We start from the raw sequence: 15,598 nt of genomic DNA on the forward strand, positions 1-15,598 counted from the left end.
TATTTATAAGAAATAAACGGCTTGATTTCAAATGTTTGCATTCCCCCTTGCAGTATACAACAAAATGGCGAGTTTAAACTTTATTTATTAAAATATAGCAAGCTCACACATATTCTCTACTCTGTGACGTCGTATAAAGAGATATAAATAGAATTTTATGGCTTAAATTAGTATTTGAAAGTACAAATATTTTGCAAGAAGGCAAAACAGGCGTGGGTCGGAAGCCAGAACCATTTTGTTCCATCATTTATGGATAATGGGCAAAGCCCATAGAAAATAGAATATATATTAGAGGGGAATTTAGAAAATCCCTCGGTATGAATTTTTTCAGTCCCTTTAAGCCTGAAAGGGAGTTCAAAGTGTACAAATCATGTAAATGTTCACAAATTATATGCAGTAGAGTACATTAATACAGTATGTTCCCTGGACTATCCATTTCAATTTCGAATTTTTTTAAAGCTGCTAAATAAACTTTATAAAATGAATTTGGAGAGTAAAAACATCATTTGATTTATAGTTATGACTGAAAATCATTGTTTGTAAAGTAAAAAGCATAGAGTCTATGTGAAATTATCATTGGTTAATTATGAAACCAGCTTATTTCATAATTTGGTGTTCTTCTAATATTAATTTTAAAATTTCTATAAAATGATGTTCCAGGGCCCAAAAGGTTATACAGCACAGATATGTGAAGTACACCTTAAGTATGGAAATAGTACAACAAAATGGCCGTTTTACACTTTTTTCTAGTAAATTCCCCTCTAATATATATTCTATTCTCTTTGGCAAAACCTCCCTAGTCTATCTAAACTGTACTTTCTATTTACTTCATCAGAGGCCGAAATTTAAAAGAGTATCGTTGAACAAAACTCCCGAGTTTCCTTTTTGGGGTCTTTACATTTGTGTAGATTTTGATTTAAGATATTCGAAAAAAATGGAGAATATAAAAAAACTGAAGAAATAATATGTCATTACAAAAATATTGATAATCACAAAAGTGCCTAACCCCATTCGTGAAACCCGGGTTTTAAAACTGGTTTTACTAACAATACTCTGTCTTAAGTTTTAGGCTCAGAGTTCATTGTGTGCAGTACATTGCATACTAAATTACTAAATGTACATTTCTTGTACGCTTGCTTGCAGTACAATGTTTATTTTAACCAGTTTAAATTATATATTAATTGTGGCGAACGTATCTACTTGATGTTAAAATATATTTGAGTGATGAAAATGAAGTAAAAAATATATGATATTTTATCTCCATAAGTAAGGCACAGATTATTTTTCTATTATATTGCTGTACGAGCTGTACAGCTTGTTTCCTGATTTGACAGTAGTTTTTAACATTTTTTTTTAAATTGTTGGTGAATTTTCGAATGACCTATCCCTTGTTTTGCTACATAAAATTTTCAACTTTTCAATTTTTTTTACGGATTTAATTTTTTTTGGGGGGGGGGGGAATTAAGAATACAAGTCAGCCAACGCTTAAGATTATATTCCAAGTGTAACAATATTAATTAATTCTTAAACACAATTATCATAAACTTATAAACCAAGTAACTATTTTTTTAAACTCCACTTAACATTTTTATAAAATAAAAAATTAACAAATTGTGAAACAAATTTTAACATTCTTAAATGAAAGTCGCTTTTGATAATTCTAATTTCAGAGTGTTAGCTCATTTAAAGTGGCGGGTGTAAGGGCTGTATCAGTTTACAGGTGTAAAATTTAATTATTTTACAAGCATATTACATCTTCAAGTGGGACATAAAGATTACTACGTAATGATTTACGCACCCCCCCCCTCAAATACTTACTTCTGAGAGAAACAATTAAAAATTGTGTGTGAGTCTGTGGTCAAATAAAATAAATAATTTAGAATTTCATTGCATACAATTAAAATTGACACTAAACGATATTTTTTCGGCGGGTAATGTAATGTATTACAAATTATTCTTAATTTTTTTAAAATTTAACTACAGATAGCTAAAATTTATTTATTAAAAAGTCATTTAAAAATTAATACAATGACAGTGTCACATGAAATCATATGTCACATGTTAATACTTGTCAAAAGTAAAAAAGAATTTTTTTTTTTACATTTTTCAGACGTTATTTTTTACCTTTTTAAATACCTCTTTAGCACCCTAACCATTCAATTTATAGGTCTATTTTTTAACGAGCTGGCCGTGAAAAGTTAGACTTGAGACAATCCCTTATCTCCCCCCCCCCCACCAATGAAAATTAGACAAAAATAGCATAATCATAGTCATGAAAATAAATTACCTAATGTATTCTTTACTGAACTTTGAAAAGTAAAAACTTTTTTATTTTATCTCTTGTATTCAGAGGAATTAAGAAGTCTGCTTCACTGGCAGATTTAAACAGGTAAGCTAAGTGTTGAGCGAATTGCCTTATTTTTAATGAATTTTGTTGAATGACAACTCATAAAGGGTGTCTCAATTAATAAAACTTAATGTGTCAACTCTTAAATTGTTTTCAATAACTGTGTCTTTTTAATGAACTAATATATTTTAGTAATCAATTAACTTAAAGGGGAAGGGGAATACCTGATTTACTAAGGTACCCTTTAAACCTCTGACTGAACATCCATGGTAATTAGAACTTGGCGTGTTTATCTCTATCAATATTAATATTTCTTAAATATAAGAGCTTGTAAATAAAGTTATAAACAATTACAAGCGTTTACATCCTTGATCATTAAAGGTTTAAAGGCTAGTGTTGTGAATCGCGCATCAGGAGTCGACAAGGGGACAGTTCCTTCAAACTTAGTTTTGGATTTCTATGATGTTTTCCTTTTTTGCTCTGAGAAATGAAAAATCCCATAGTTATTTAAAGAAAGGATGGTATAAAATATCTTTGTACATAATTACACTCTGGGTCAGGCATTAAGTATGAAAAATTAGTCATGATTTTCAATTAGTTTGATTTTAATTTTTAAAACTCATGTTTGTTGGAAAACCCTGTTTATTTTGAGAAGAGAGGATCCTGAGCACAACAACAACACAACACCAACCAACAGGAATACTATTGAGCACACCAAGATAAGAATACGATACCGTGAGATGCCAGGAAATAGGTAAACTTTTCTAGTCAGGATTATATAAAAGTTCGATGATAGGTTCGTTTTTTTGACTTTTGAAAGGTTCCACAGAAATCTGAGAAGTTTCTCAAATTTCAAAAACTATGCCAAATTTAAACCCTAGAAAAGAGACATACAAAACCCTACCAAATCATTTTTTTGTTGGTTACTTTTTACACTTTTACTTAGGGTACGAATTTTGCATAGTTTTAATAAAAGCAAACTTTTTTCAGTTTTGAAACATTTTGTAATTTTATGTTGTCCTCGAATCTGAAATCTAAATAATTAACTCAGTTAATTCTGAAAAAAACATCAAAAAACTCTTTGAAAATTTTCCGTCCAAGCCGTTAATAAAATTTAAAACGTTAACTAACGGTTATTTAAAATAAAAGGTAAATGCCGTTAACAAACAGACTCGCTGCTTGAAATTTTACTTTTTTAATGGTTAACAGAACGACTAGTAAAAGTTGGAACATGCCAAGCCCTACGAGAGAACTAATAACTAATCTGTTCTCTACCACAGAACTAACAACTAATCTGTTCTCTACCACAGAACTAACAACTAATCTGTTCTCTACCACAGAACTAATAACTAATCTGTTCTCTACCAGAGAACTAATAATTAATCTGTTCTCTACCACAGAACTAATTTCCAATCTGCAGTCTCTACAAGAGGACTAACCACTAATCTGTTTTCTATCAGAGAACTAATAACTAACCTGTTTTCTACAAAGAGAACTAATTACCAATTTGTTTTCTACAAGAGAACTAATTACCCATATGTTCTCTACAGAAGAACTAATTACCCAATCTTTTTTCTTCGAGAGAACTAATTACCAATTTGTTTTCTACAAGAGAACTACTTACCAATCTGTTCTTTGCAAGAGAACTAATTACCAATAAGTTTTCTAAAAGAGAACTAATTACTAATCTGTTTTATACAAGAGAACTAATTACCAATCTGTTTTATACAAGAGAACTAATTACCAATGTGGTCTCTACAAGAGAACTAATTACTAATCTGTTTTCTACCAGAGAACTAATTTCCAATCTGGTCTCTACAAGTGAACTAATTACTAATCTGTTTTCTATAAGAGAACTAATTACCAATGTGGTCTCTACAAGAGAACTAATTACTAATCTGTTTTATACAAGAGAACTAATTACCAATGTGGTCTCTACAAGAGAACTAATTACTAATCTGTTCTCTAAAAGAGAACTAATTAACCAATTTGTGTGGTCTCTACAAGAGAACTAATTACTAATCTGTTTTATACAAGAGAACTAATTACCAATGTGGTCTCTACAAGAGAACTAATTACTAATCTGTTCTCTAAAAGAGAACTAATTAACCAATGTGTTTTCTACAAGAGAACTAATTACCAATCTGTTTTCTACAAAAGAACTAATTACCAATCTGTTTTCTACAAGAGAACTAATTACCAATGTGGTCTCTACAAGAGAACTAATTACCAATCTGTTTTCTACAAGAGAACTAATTACCAATCTGTTTTCTACCAGAGAACTAATTACCAATCTGTTTTCTACCAGAGAACTAATTTCCAATCTGTTTTCTACCAGAGATCTAATTACCAATCTGTTTTCTACAAGAGAACTAATTACCAATCTGTTTTCTACCAGAGAACTAATTACCAATCTGTTTTCTACAAGAAAACTAATTTCCAATCTGTTTTCTACAGAAGAACTAATTACCAATCTGTTTTCTACCAGAGAACTAATTACCAATCTGTTTTTTACCAGAGAACGGAGAATATCTCAGACTGCGTCCACCCCAATTATTGAAGTAACAGAGGACTCATCAAATGAAACTTCTAATTCAGCCGAGAACCTTCCAGACATTAAAGTAGTAAGGATTATTGAATTTTTTTAAAGCAACCGATGGCAATCATTTATTTCTTCAAAATAATGCCGTTACAGTCACATTTTTCTTTCCAAATTTTCAATTTTCTAAAGGGTTATGGTCCAGAACATTTCTGATATTTTAATAGTTTTATTTGCCTGCAATTTATATTTTAAAGATATTTCTGTTCTAATACAGCAATGTTTAGACCGAATATTCCTCGTTACTGTCTCGGGCTGAAGTAAAGAGATATGGAAGTAGGCAACCTGCTCGAGAGTACAATAGTGGGGAGGAGGAGGATTCATCAGGTAATAGAGATTTAAAGGGAGTGTATGCGTATTCTGCGTTGCAGTCTTACCTTTACCTAGGGAAAGAATGTTAAGCTAAGCTCCATCGAAATAATTAAAGCATTACTGCATAAACAACCGTCTTTACTGTACAATTGTAGATAAAAACAAATTTCTTTCGTTTCTTGTCGTCTATTTATATAAGGCATACAAGTTAAAGAGGTTTTTGAGGGTTTTCCCCCATATGTTTTAAAACTATTGACTGAAGAGATGCCTAATTTCAAGTGACCCTCCATGCAAAGATGGCAATGTCCGATTCACAGCTGCACCCTTGAAACCTTTATCTGATCAATAATGTGAAATACACTGTCGTTTTACTAGTTGGTAAACGAGTTTAATTCTGCTAATTTTCCCAATGTTCCTGAAGGCTAAAGCAAAAACTGCTTAATTGTCACTTTTGTAGAGAAACTACAAATTAAAGTTATCGTTTTTCAAAAACCAGAAAACATAATTCATCAGACAAAGTCTTTAAGGATACCGTTGTGAATCAGACTTGACACTCTTTCAATTGAAGATTAATTAAAATCACAATCTTTTAAACATTCTCTCTAATTCTTAAATTTTTAAGTTGTATTATTTTATTATATATCGGAAATTCTGGCACATATTGATAAATTAAAAAGTTGTGATAGGACTAAATTGTCTTCCTAATTCCAAACAGAAGGCCATGATTTCCAATCAGCTGTTACTAGATTCTGATAGTGGAAAATATTCAGCAAGTGATGAACTTAGTTCTAACTCCAGCAGTACAGGAACATCTGTTATGACAGGAAGGTGAGGACCTACACTGTAAAATTCTATTTTTGATTTCAACCCGGAAAACAGTGTATTTTCACTCATGAAAGATTTACTCTATGGCATATTAAAACAATAGCTTATCACAATAGTTCGTTATGCAATAAACAATTTTAACGATTTAATTTGACCAAGGTGTTGGCTGTTCAAAAGGGCTGTAATCTTAAACTCAAGTGGTCCCCATGTGAAGATGGCAATGCCCGATTCACAACGGCACCCTTAAAAGTCTAGTCTGATCAAGTATTTGTTGTTTTTATAGAAAATTGGCTCCCGCATTTCAACTGCAGGAAAACATAATATGTATAAATTATGACAGTTAACCACTTTTAAACCAGAAAAACGGCATGCCTTCCACATTATTGACTGCAGAGAACGGTGTCAAGGGTAATGTTGTAAATCTTTTCATAGAGGCCGAAGGGTCACTTGAAATTACGCTTACAATCCCTTTGAGTGGAGACGCTAGGCTAAGACTGATAAATTGGATTTGCGACTGCCGATCAGCATCATGAGCCAGGCCCGTAACCAGGATTTTCCCAGGGGGGGGGGGGCAAAGAGGGGTGTTGTTTTATAGGCCTAGGAGCACCGAGTGAAACGCAGTGAAGGAGGGAGGGGATGCAGGGGGGCAGAATTTTAGAATTTTGGTATGAAATCGACTAATTTTAGCTTGAATTTTATGTTATGAAAATTAAGTTTTACCTGAATTTTATGTTGTATGATATGGCACAAGGAAAATTTTCTTATTTTTAGTTTTTAGTTTAAATTTTACAATATTGGACACCAGAAAATTTTGATATTACTAATCATATTCACTGATTTTGTATAATAAATTGTCTAAAAAATTTAAAGATATTCAAGCCCAATTTAGCAAAGAAAGAAAAATGTGTGTTCCACACATATATTTCGTCCGGTAATTTTGTTTTCTTATTTTACTCCTAAATAGCAACATTTAGGTGTAGTGCGCTGGAACTTTTAGGATCAACAACTAAAAATTGACATTGTTTCAGTATGGAACATAACAATTGGTTTTAATTTTGCTTGATGGTTTGTGAAACAAAGATTTGCATGAATTGGTTTATGCCTACTGTACCTGTAAAAGATGGTCTTGTCCAAAGAAAAAAAAATGGATAAAATAGTTTAAACCATTCTAAACAACATGACGTGGCTCAAAATTCGAAATAATAACTTAAAGTACTTTAAAAAAGATTGTAAACAATGCCGGACGAAAAAAGGTGCGATCCGAAGAAATAATGGTAAGTTGTGACGTATTTTGTGGTCAAACGAATGTGTGCCTTCCCTCCCTCCAAATACAGCATACAAGATGATAACAAAGTTGAATGCTAATATCTTAATTTTTCAAGAGAAGATTATACCAAAGAACTTATCTAAAAAAGGGGGGTGCAAATTCGTCATTGCACCCCCTTTTAGGAGGAAGGGGGGTGCACCTGTCCGTTTGCATCTCCCCCCCCCCTGGTTACGGGCCTGTCCTGAGCAGAGTATATGCCAACAGGAGGACTAAGTGAATCATTTTTTCAAGGGAGGGTGGGGGTGTAGTGTTTATAACAAAGGTCAAGCTAAAGATTGGGATCAATTCTGACAGCACATATCTGAATTTGTAAATAATATGACGAATGAGTTACAACCATCTCTGCAATAGCTAAATCTAAAATCACAATTCGAAACCTAAAATATAAAATTATATGGTTTAAGTTGCTTGTAAAAGATTAGGATTTTTTGAAGTAAGATTTTTGATTGTTAGGAAGTCGTTTGATTTTTAACTCCTGATTTTTGTTCAGGCAAGTGTTGATCTTCTGTATTACAATAGTTTCTACATTCTCATCTGCATTTACTGTCTGTTTGTTTCCTCCATTCTTCCCAGCTATTGCTGAAAGCAAAGGAGTCTCTGCTTCAGGATATGGTCTAATCATTGGTGAGAGCCTTAAAGGAACTTAAGACGTAATTTCACGTGACACTACTGATACAGTGGCATGTCTGATTCACATGTACGATCAAGGAAGAATGTTATATTATCCTTTCCTTGGGAATTTTTATTCTTCAAATTGTAGTTTCTTTGTATAAATGTTGTGGATTTATGCTTAATGATTAAAAGTTGTTAGAATTCAACACGTTTTGAGATAGAAAAACGACAATATTATGATCATTGCTGCTCAGTTAAATGTTTGCAGGGTGAGGTTGTGAATCGGACATGCCACTCTATACAAGGGCTTTTGAAATTACGTAGCCAATACTTTCAATGTTATATTTAGACCTTTCATATGTTGTTTATTCAATTGTCCTTTTATTTTTATTTAGGTACAAATTGTCTAACTGCCTTCATAATTACTCCAATAGTTGGAAATAACCTAAACTTGATTGGAGTCAAGTTTGCTTATTGCTCCGGACTTTTTGTAGGTAAAAATATAATTTTGTTTATAAATGTCTTTGGATTAAATATTTTCATGTTAATTATGGTTTAAATTGTATGGAAAAATGGAATGAAGAGATTGTTTAGTTTTTTTTCTCAAATATATTAAATATATAATTATTGTTTTTAAACAATTCCGCTGAAATCTCATCTTTCCATAGATGTTTTTAACCACTAGAATTGCACTTTTTTATAGAAATTCTTTTGTCTTTGTATGTAAATTGTTCACACGACTTTTGGATTTTTCTCCTGTTCATCTTTAATAAAAAATGGCCGTTTCCACAGTATTAGAAGAAGAGAAAAATTTAAAAATTAAAAATACAAATATCATTAATGGATTAACTTCCGCCCCCAAATCTGTACCTAGGGAGGGAACCCCCCGGACGCCATGAGCATCTGCTATGCAGACATCGAGCCTCCCAGATTCGCTAGGCAGACCGAGCCTCCTCTATGCAGACAAAGCTTACGCTATGCAGACCGTGCCTCCGCTATGCAGTAAACGAGTCTCCACCAGACAGCACAGCTTTTTTAAAATCTTGGTTTTATGAGTGCTGAAAACTTTTAACAATTTTTTTTTGACGTAGACTAGTGGCATAAGAATTTTACTAAAGATTAGAGTTGTTTATGATTGTCATGATTAGAAACATATATGGACTCATAAAGTGGTTTATAAGATTTATATTAAAACTTTAAACATTTCTTACGCAGAAAGGAAGATATTTGGAGAAATATTTCTGGAGTAAACTTGGTTTGTTTTGTTGTAATATTTGATTTAAAAAATATCTTTTCTGGAAAATGTTAAGATTTAAATAATAAATACAAATTTTTTAGATTTAACTTGAACTTCAAAAAAAAGGTATTGCTTAAATCAAAGATTATAAAAGATGAAATAAAATTCAATTCGAATTTTTTCTAAATATTTTCCTTTTTGTGTAAAAAATGTTTAAAGTTTTAGATACCACTTTATTAGTCATAATTAGGCACTATTTATGATAATTAATAAATACTTCTCATCTTTGAGAAGCCTCTCATGCCACTATGTCTAAAAATTTTAAAAAAATCTTTTATTTAAACTTAAAACACAAGTTTAAAAAAACCTTCTGTATTACACAGGCACATTTTGATGTGTTGCGCATGCTCATTTCTGCAAAGCGGAGGCTTGGTTTTCCTAGCAACTCTGGGAGGCTCGTGTCTGCATAGTGGAGGCTTATGGCGTCCGGGGGTTCCCTCCCTCCTGTACCTAGTAGGAAAGAATAATGCATTCTTTGAGCTAAATATTTTTTGATTATTTATCTCTACCTTGGAACCTAACTTTAGTCAAAAATACAAATTTTACTAATAAACATAAGTGGGTCGTCTTCTTTTATGATATAGTGTTAACTTACGTTTTAATATTTTACCGCAAACATCGTCTTTTCTTAATTCTGGTTTCGAAAGCAAATACTGCCAGAACTGATTTTCTCAATCGTATTTTGTTAAATAATCAGCCAATAGGAATATTGAACATACTTAACAAAATTAATCAACATTATTTTTTCAATTGGATGAACCATCATACATTATTATATGGTGTTTGGTATTTGAAAATGAATATTATACTATTTTAAGGATTCATTTTTTTGAATTTCGAATAGTCTTTTAACTCAAAATCTGAAAATTGATTTTCTTAAAGGAAATGTCGACGTAGATTCAAGTAACTCTACATTAAAAGAGAGGTATATCAGATTTACGACGTTACCCTTTAGACCTTTTTCTCAGCAAAAAAAAAGAATATTATCCTCGTTTTTCTTTGTAAAAATTGTGGAGTATATAAAATACGTTCTTTTTTCTACTACTCTTAAATCCGCGAGTAACTAGTATTAATTGTTCAATGAGAAAACGGGAATTCTTTATTTTGCCGAGACGACGGTTTATAAATCAGGTGTGCCTCTCAATTTTACGTCTACAGTCCCTTTAAACGAGGCGTTATACCAACCGGGTCAAAAATTTTTCCTGCACAATTGTTAATATCCATGTGCGTTCTAAAAAAAACTCTGTTCAAATTCAGGCGGAGTTTGTTGTGCTCTTGCTGGAATGCTCGAGTTTTTTCATCCTGGACCTTATTTTGTAGCCATTGCAGTCCTCATTAGGGAAATTGGGATATTAAAGCATGAAAACTGGTAGTTTTTCCTGGTTCTTGACAGAAAAGTGAATGCCTAACACCTGTCAGGCAAAGTTCTTTTAACGAAATGAGTTTTTAACGAATGAAAAAAGTTCTAATGTCAATTTTGGAATTCAAGACCAACAACCTTTCCTTCATTTCGGAGTCCCTTAGGCCTAATTCAAACTGTTGCTCTCTTTGTTAATTTTTAATTGTCCCAAGTTTCTAGAATTGTTCATGCTGTGAGCAATGCTTTTGTTATAACCTCTTCTTTCACGTATACTGCATGTGAGTTCCCAACTGCAGTGGCGAAGGAATTGCTTTAAAACAAATTTTTGTTTAACTGTAACAAACTGGAAAACGTTTTGTGAATCATTTTCCAGATACTATTTGCATATTTTTTGTAAGATTAGAGCTTTTTACAGGTTCTTATTTTCATTTAGAACACGAACGTTCACAAAAAAGAGCACGGCTAAAAAGAATCTGAATGTTGCGAAAATAACTGTTTCAAAGACTTGAATTTCTTAAATTTATTTTGATAGATTTAAGTCACTTTTAAACAATGGTTTTCAGATATTTTCCTTGACTCGAACCGCCATGAATGTTGCTCAGCTGGGCGGACCCTGGCTTGGTGGTATGTTGTATGAACTTGGAGGGTTCTACATGCCATTTCTAGTAATGGGTATTGTTCAGGTTATATACATGAATTGTTTAGAGGCTTGAACTATTGGATCTTAACCTGAACATTCATGATTTCTATGTTTCCTTCCTCTTTTACTTTGACAGTTCAGCCTTATATAACTGACACCTCTTTTAATTCTTTCCAATGTCAACGTTGTCCAACAATGGACATCTAGCTTCCTGAGGCATTGAACCCAGTGATGTAAAAGTGTACACGGTGGATGTCGTATTCACTCGCTGACACTCAGCAAAAGCTTTTTTATTTATTTTCTAGCTTTTTAAAGTTTTATTTGTTATAATTTCTATTTTTAATTTTTAGATAGGGATTGCATTCATCTCAATGTTTATAATGCCAATTCCTGACACTGAAGATGATGATGATGACGATGACCTTTCTCCACAAAGAAAAAAGAAAAACAAGGTTTACTACACCTATCTTGCACTACTTTTTTTACATTTTAATGTAATGCTTCTTTGTCTTCAGGATGCAGAGACAAATTAATAATCAATAAAAGTATCTGTAGTTAGAAGCACAATATCGGATGATTTTGAGAATAGTTGTTTTCAGGTTTCTGTGTTTAAGATGTTAACCATTCCAACCATATGGTTTAGTTTCCTAGCTTTTATTGTGGCCACTGTCTGTAACGGATTCCTCTCTGTCAACCTAGAACCTCAGGTTAACATTTTGTTTTTATGGATTACCCCTACCCCTGCTGAGGTACTTGAAAACGAGAATTCCCTGGGTGTGAGGGGGGGGGGGGGTCCCCCTCTAAACCCATGCATGGTTGATGTCTAAATATGACAAATTATTCATCATTGGAATGCTCAACTTTTAGAATCTGCAAAAAAAATCGCAAATCCAGTTAAATAGTAAAAATTTTTGCCAAAAAAAGTTCAAAAATGATAAAATATAAATTTTTGAAATGTCCTTGACCATGTCATTTTAAATATGCAAAAAATTTAGCAACTGGTTTCAATTGAGCGGCGACTTAAATCTTGAAACATTGAATACAATTTTAAATGGAACCAACTATATTTGAGCCGCGTCTCAACTTGAAGCCGCGGCTCTAATTCTTTAAATTCGGCCTCAGATGTCTAATTAAGAAAAACTAAAAATGTGCAAATTTCTTTTGACGAGTTTATGCACATAATTTGCTAAAACTTCTTTGCAAAATTTGCGCAATCCGTTTCCTTATATATGTCATACGCTTTTTAAAAAGCTAAATGATCAAATCTGACAGCTAAAAGTGGGTCAAAACAAAGATTTAGTTTGTTACAGGAACAATTAGTCATTCAGGCCGTGTGCATGAGGACNGGGCTATGGGTATTTAGGAAAAGTATTTCAACTGCCTCAGAGCAATACTTATTGAGTTATGTAAAAAAATTACAGGGGGGTCAATCCCCCCCCCCTCAGCAGGAATAGGGTTGAAGGGATTTTTTACTCATTTTACAAATAAAAAATACTGCAATAAGTTCTTCTTAAAGTGACTTTAAACGTGATTTCAAGTGACCATTCACGCCCGATGCACAATAGTACTCTTACAATTGAATTTTACTTGTGTGATCAAGAAAGAGAAACCATTAAGAAACCATGGAGAAATTATCAAAATTTATCAAAACGTTTTAAGGGTTTACCCTCTTTAATTGTAGGTTCACTTAAATTTTCGACGACAAAAAAATACTGCAATAAGTTCTTCTTAAAGTGACTTTAAACGTGATTTCAAGTGACCATTCACGTCCGATGCACAATAGTACTCTTACAATTGAATTTTACTTGTGTGATCAAGTAAGAGAAACCATTCAGAAACCATGGAGAAATTATCAAAATTTTACACTTTTCAAACCATAAAAACAACGTTTTAAGGGTTTACCCTCTTTAATTGTAGGTTCACTTAAATTTTCGACGACATTCTCTGTAATTCTGTTCTATATCTGATAAGTTATAACCAGAGCCCGAAATTTAAAAGAGTATCACTAAACGTATCTCCCGAATTTCCTTATTGGGGTCTTAACATTTGCGTAGATTTTGATTTTATAGATTAATAAACTGGAGAATATGAAGAAACTAAATAAAATTATATTTCATAACAAAAATATTGATATCCACAAAACTGCCGTACTCCATTCGCGAAAGCCGGGTTTCAAAACTGGTTTTCATAACGATACCCTGTCTTAAGTTTTGGGCTCAGGTGGTTTAATTCCGCACACAGTTTGTGGCTCCAGAATTAATAATTGCATCTAATTAGTTCAGTGAAACAAGTTCTAAATTTTCAAATATCTTTTATTTAGATAATCCGTCAGTTTAATTTATCTCCCTCTAATGTTGGTTTGATGTATGGATTACGAGATGGTGCTAACAGTTTAGCTAGTCCTATATGGGGATACCTTTGTGATAGGGTAAGTCAGGCGTCTGACATTTGTTTGTCCTAAAACTTTTCGTCCTACAACTATTTGTTCTAAAATCATTTGTCCTTTAATTATCAGTCCTACAATCATTTGTCCTTCAAATATCAGTCATACAATCATTTGTCCTTCAATTATCAGTCCTTTTCAATTGCACTTGTTCTTCAATTATCAGTCCTACAATCAATTGTTCTTCATTTATCAGTCCTTCACAATCGCTTGTCCTTCAATTATCAGTCATACTATCAATTATCCTTTATTTATCAATACTTTGCTATCATTTGTCCTTCAATTATCAGTCCTTTTCAATTGCACTTGTCCTTCCATTATCATTCCTTTTCAATTGCACTTGTCCTTCAATTATCAGTCCTTTTCAATTTCACCTGTCTTTCAATTATCAGTTCTCTCATCAATTATCCTTTATTTATCAATACTTTACAATCATTTGTCCTTCAATTGTCAGTCTTTTTCAATTGCACCTGTCCTTTAATTATCAGTCCTCTAATCCATTATCCTTTATCAGTACTTTACAATCAACTATCTTTCAATTACTGTCCTTGATTATCATGTGTCCATCAATTACAAATCTTACAATAATTTGTTCCGTTTGTTAACAATATCGATTTTTTTTAGCCTCCCCCCATGAGTGTCAACAAAAAATTTTAGCCCATTCGGTCAAACCGTTTGGCCGGCCAGAGGGAACAAATATTCGAATGTCTTGTTTGATATATTCTATAACTATTTGTCCTATCGTTCTTTTTAGTAAAAAAGTAAGTCTTGTCATACAACTACTTTCTCGTAAATTTTACTTAAATAGTTATGTCATATGTATAATCTATGTTATCTGAAGTGGGTGATCTAGTTACTACAAACACATTTTGATTTTTTAGAAGAAATCTGTAAAGCCCTACCTTATTCTCAGTGCTCTTTTAGTTGCACTTTCATTCTTCCTAATGAAGGTAATTTTTTTAAATAATATGAAATTCCTTTTGGAATGCAATTTTACATGCTAACATCATAGACATTCTGGGAGGAAGCGGAAGTTATGAGCATTAATTTTAGAGGTGCCACAGTTGAAGATAAGAACGACTCATTGAGAAGTTTTTAGGGAGGGGAGGCCATGCAAGCCATGAACCCCGCAATATCCTGTTCGAACCCAAGTAGTAAGCAGAACTCTGTTCAAACCCGCCTAAGACTGTTCTTGTTCAACCTTTTTTTTTAAATTGTATAGATCTAATAAACATTATTTAAAATTTTAAAAATCTAAACATCCGGGAGCAGAAGAGATAATTAATAATCATTGGAATTTTTTCGAATTCATCTACAGATAGTCTATTTCAAGAGTTTTGTCTTGGCACAGTGGAGGTACACAAAGTACCAAGGAATAATCGGTATTGACTACATTTATATGCCAAGATATTACTTATTACCTCTTTATCACGACGTCAGCTCATTCAAAGAAATTATTAAATCTAGCAAGACAAAATTTTACACTGAAAAAAGTTTTAAAGCATTGATTTTTATCTTAAAGCTAAGAGAATAATGTTATCTATTCTCGCATGTTTAAATTTTTTCTGTTTTTCTTTTTAAAGTCATTTATCATTAAAAATTATTTTTTTAACAGTCTTTAGGAACAAAAAATTCCAAATTACGCCCCTCCCTGAATCTGTCATGGGGGGCGAATGTCCCCCGCCCCCTGTATCCGCCCCTGCGAACAGCTGGTTCCGCGGGGTTCGAACAGGGTTCTGCTAACTACCTGGGTTTGAACAGGATATTGCGGGGTTCATGGCCGCATGGCCCCCCCTCCCTGATCAAAATTTCTTTAGGTAAAAGTTGTTATTTCAT

The 15,598-nt window shown here is 32.6% G+C and overlaps 1 protein-coding gene across 1 annotated transcript; it reads left to right on the forward strand.

Annotated features, from left to right (window-relative positions):
- Positions 1–2,362: 2,362 nt before the first annotated feature.
- On the forward strand, positions 2,363–14,712 carry LOC111701665 (MFS-type transporter SLC18B1; the record flags this gene model as incomplete). Its single annotated transcript, XM_023473058.1, is given in 14 exon segments — positions 2,363–2,389; positions 2,998–3,101; positions 4,866–4,971; positions 5,174–5,273; positions 6,005–6,086; positions 7,901–8,034; positions 8,418–8,516; positions 10,577–10,658; positions 10,899–10,983; positions 11,243–11,362; positions 11,670–11,771; positions 11,919–12,026; positions 13,640–13,747; positions 14,644–14,712. Coding segments are annotated over 13 exon segments (1,209 nt in total), but the record flags the coding sequence as incomplete, so codon positions are not given.
- Positions 14,713–15,598: the final 886 nt, after the last annotated feature.

This window comes from Eurytemora carolleeae, unplaced genomic scaffold (assembly GCF_000591075.1).
Source record: "Eurytemora carolleeae unplaced genomic scaffold, Eaff_2.0 scaffold144, whole genome shotgun sequence".
In the NCBI taxonomy this organism is placed as follows: Eukaryota; Metazoa; Arthropoda; class Copepoda; order Calanoida; family Temoridae; genus Eurytemora; species Eurytemora carolleeae.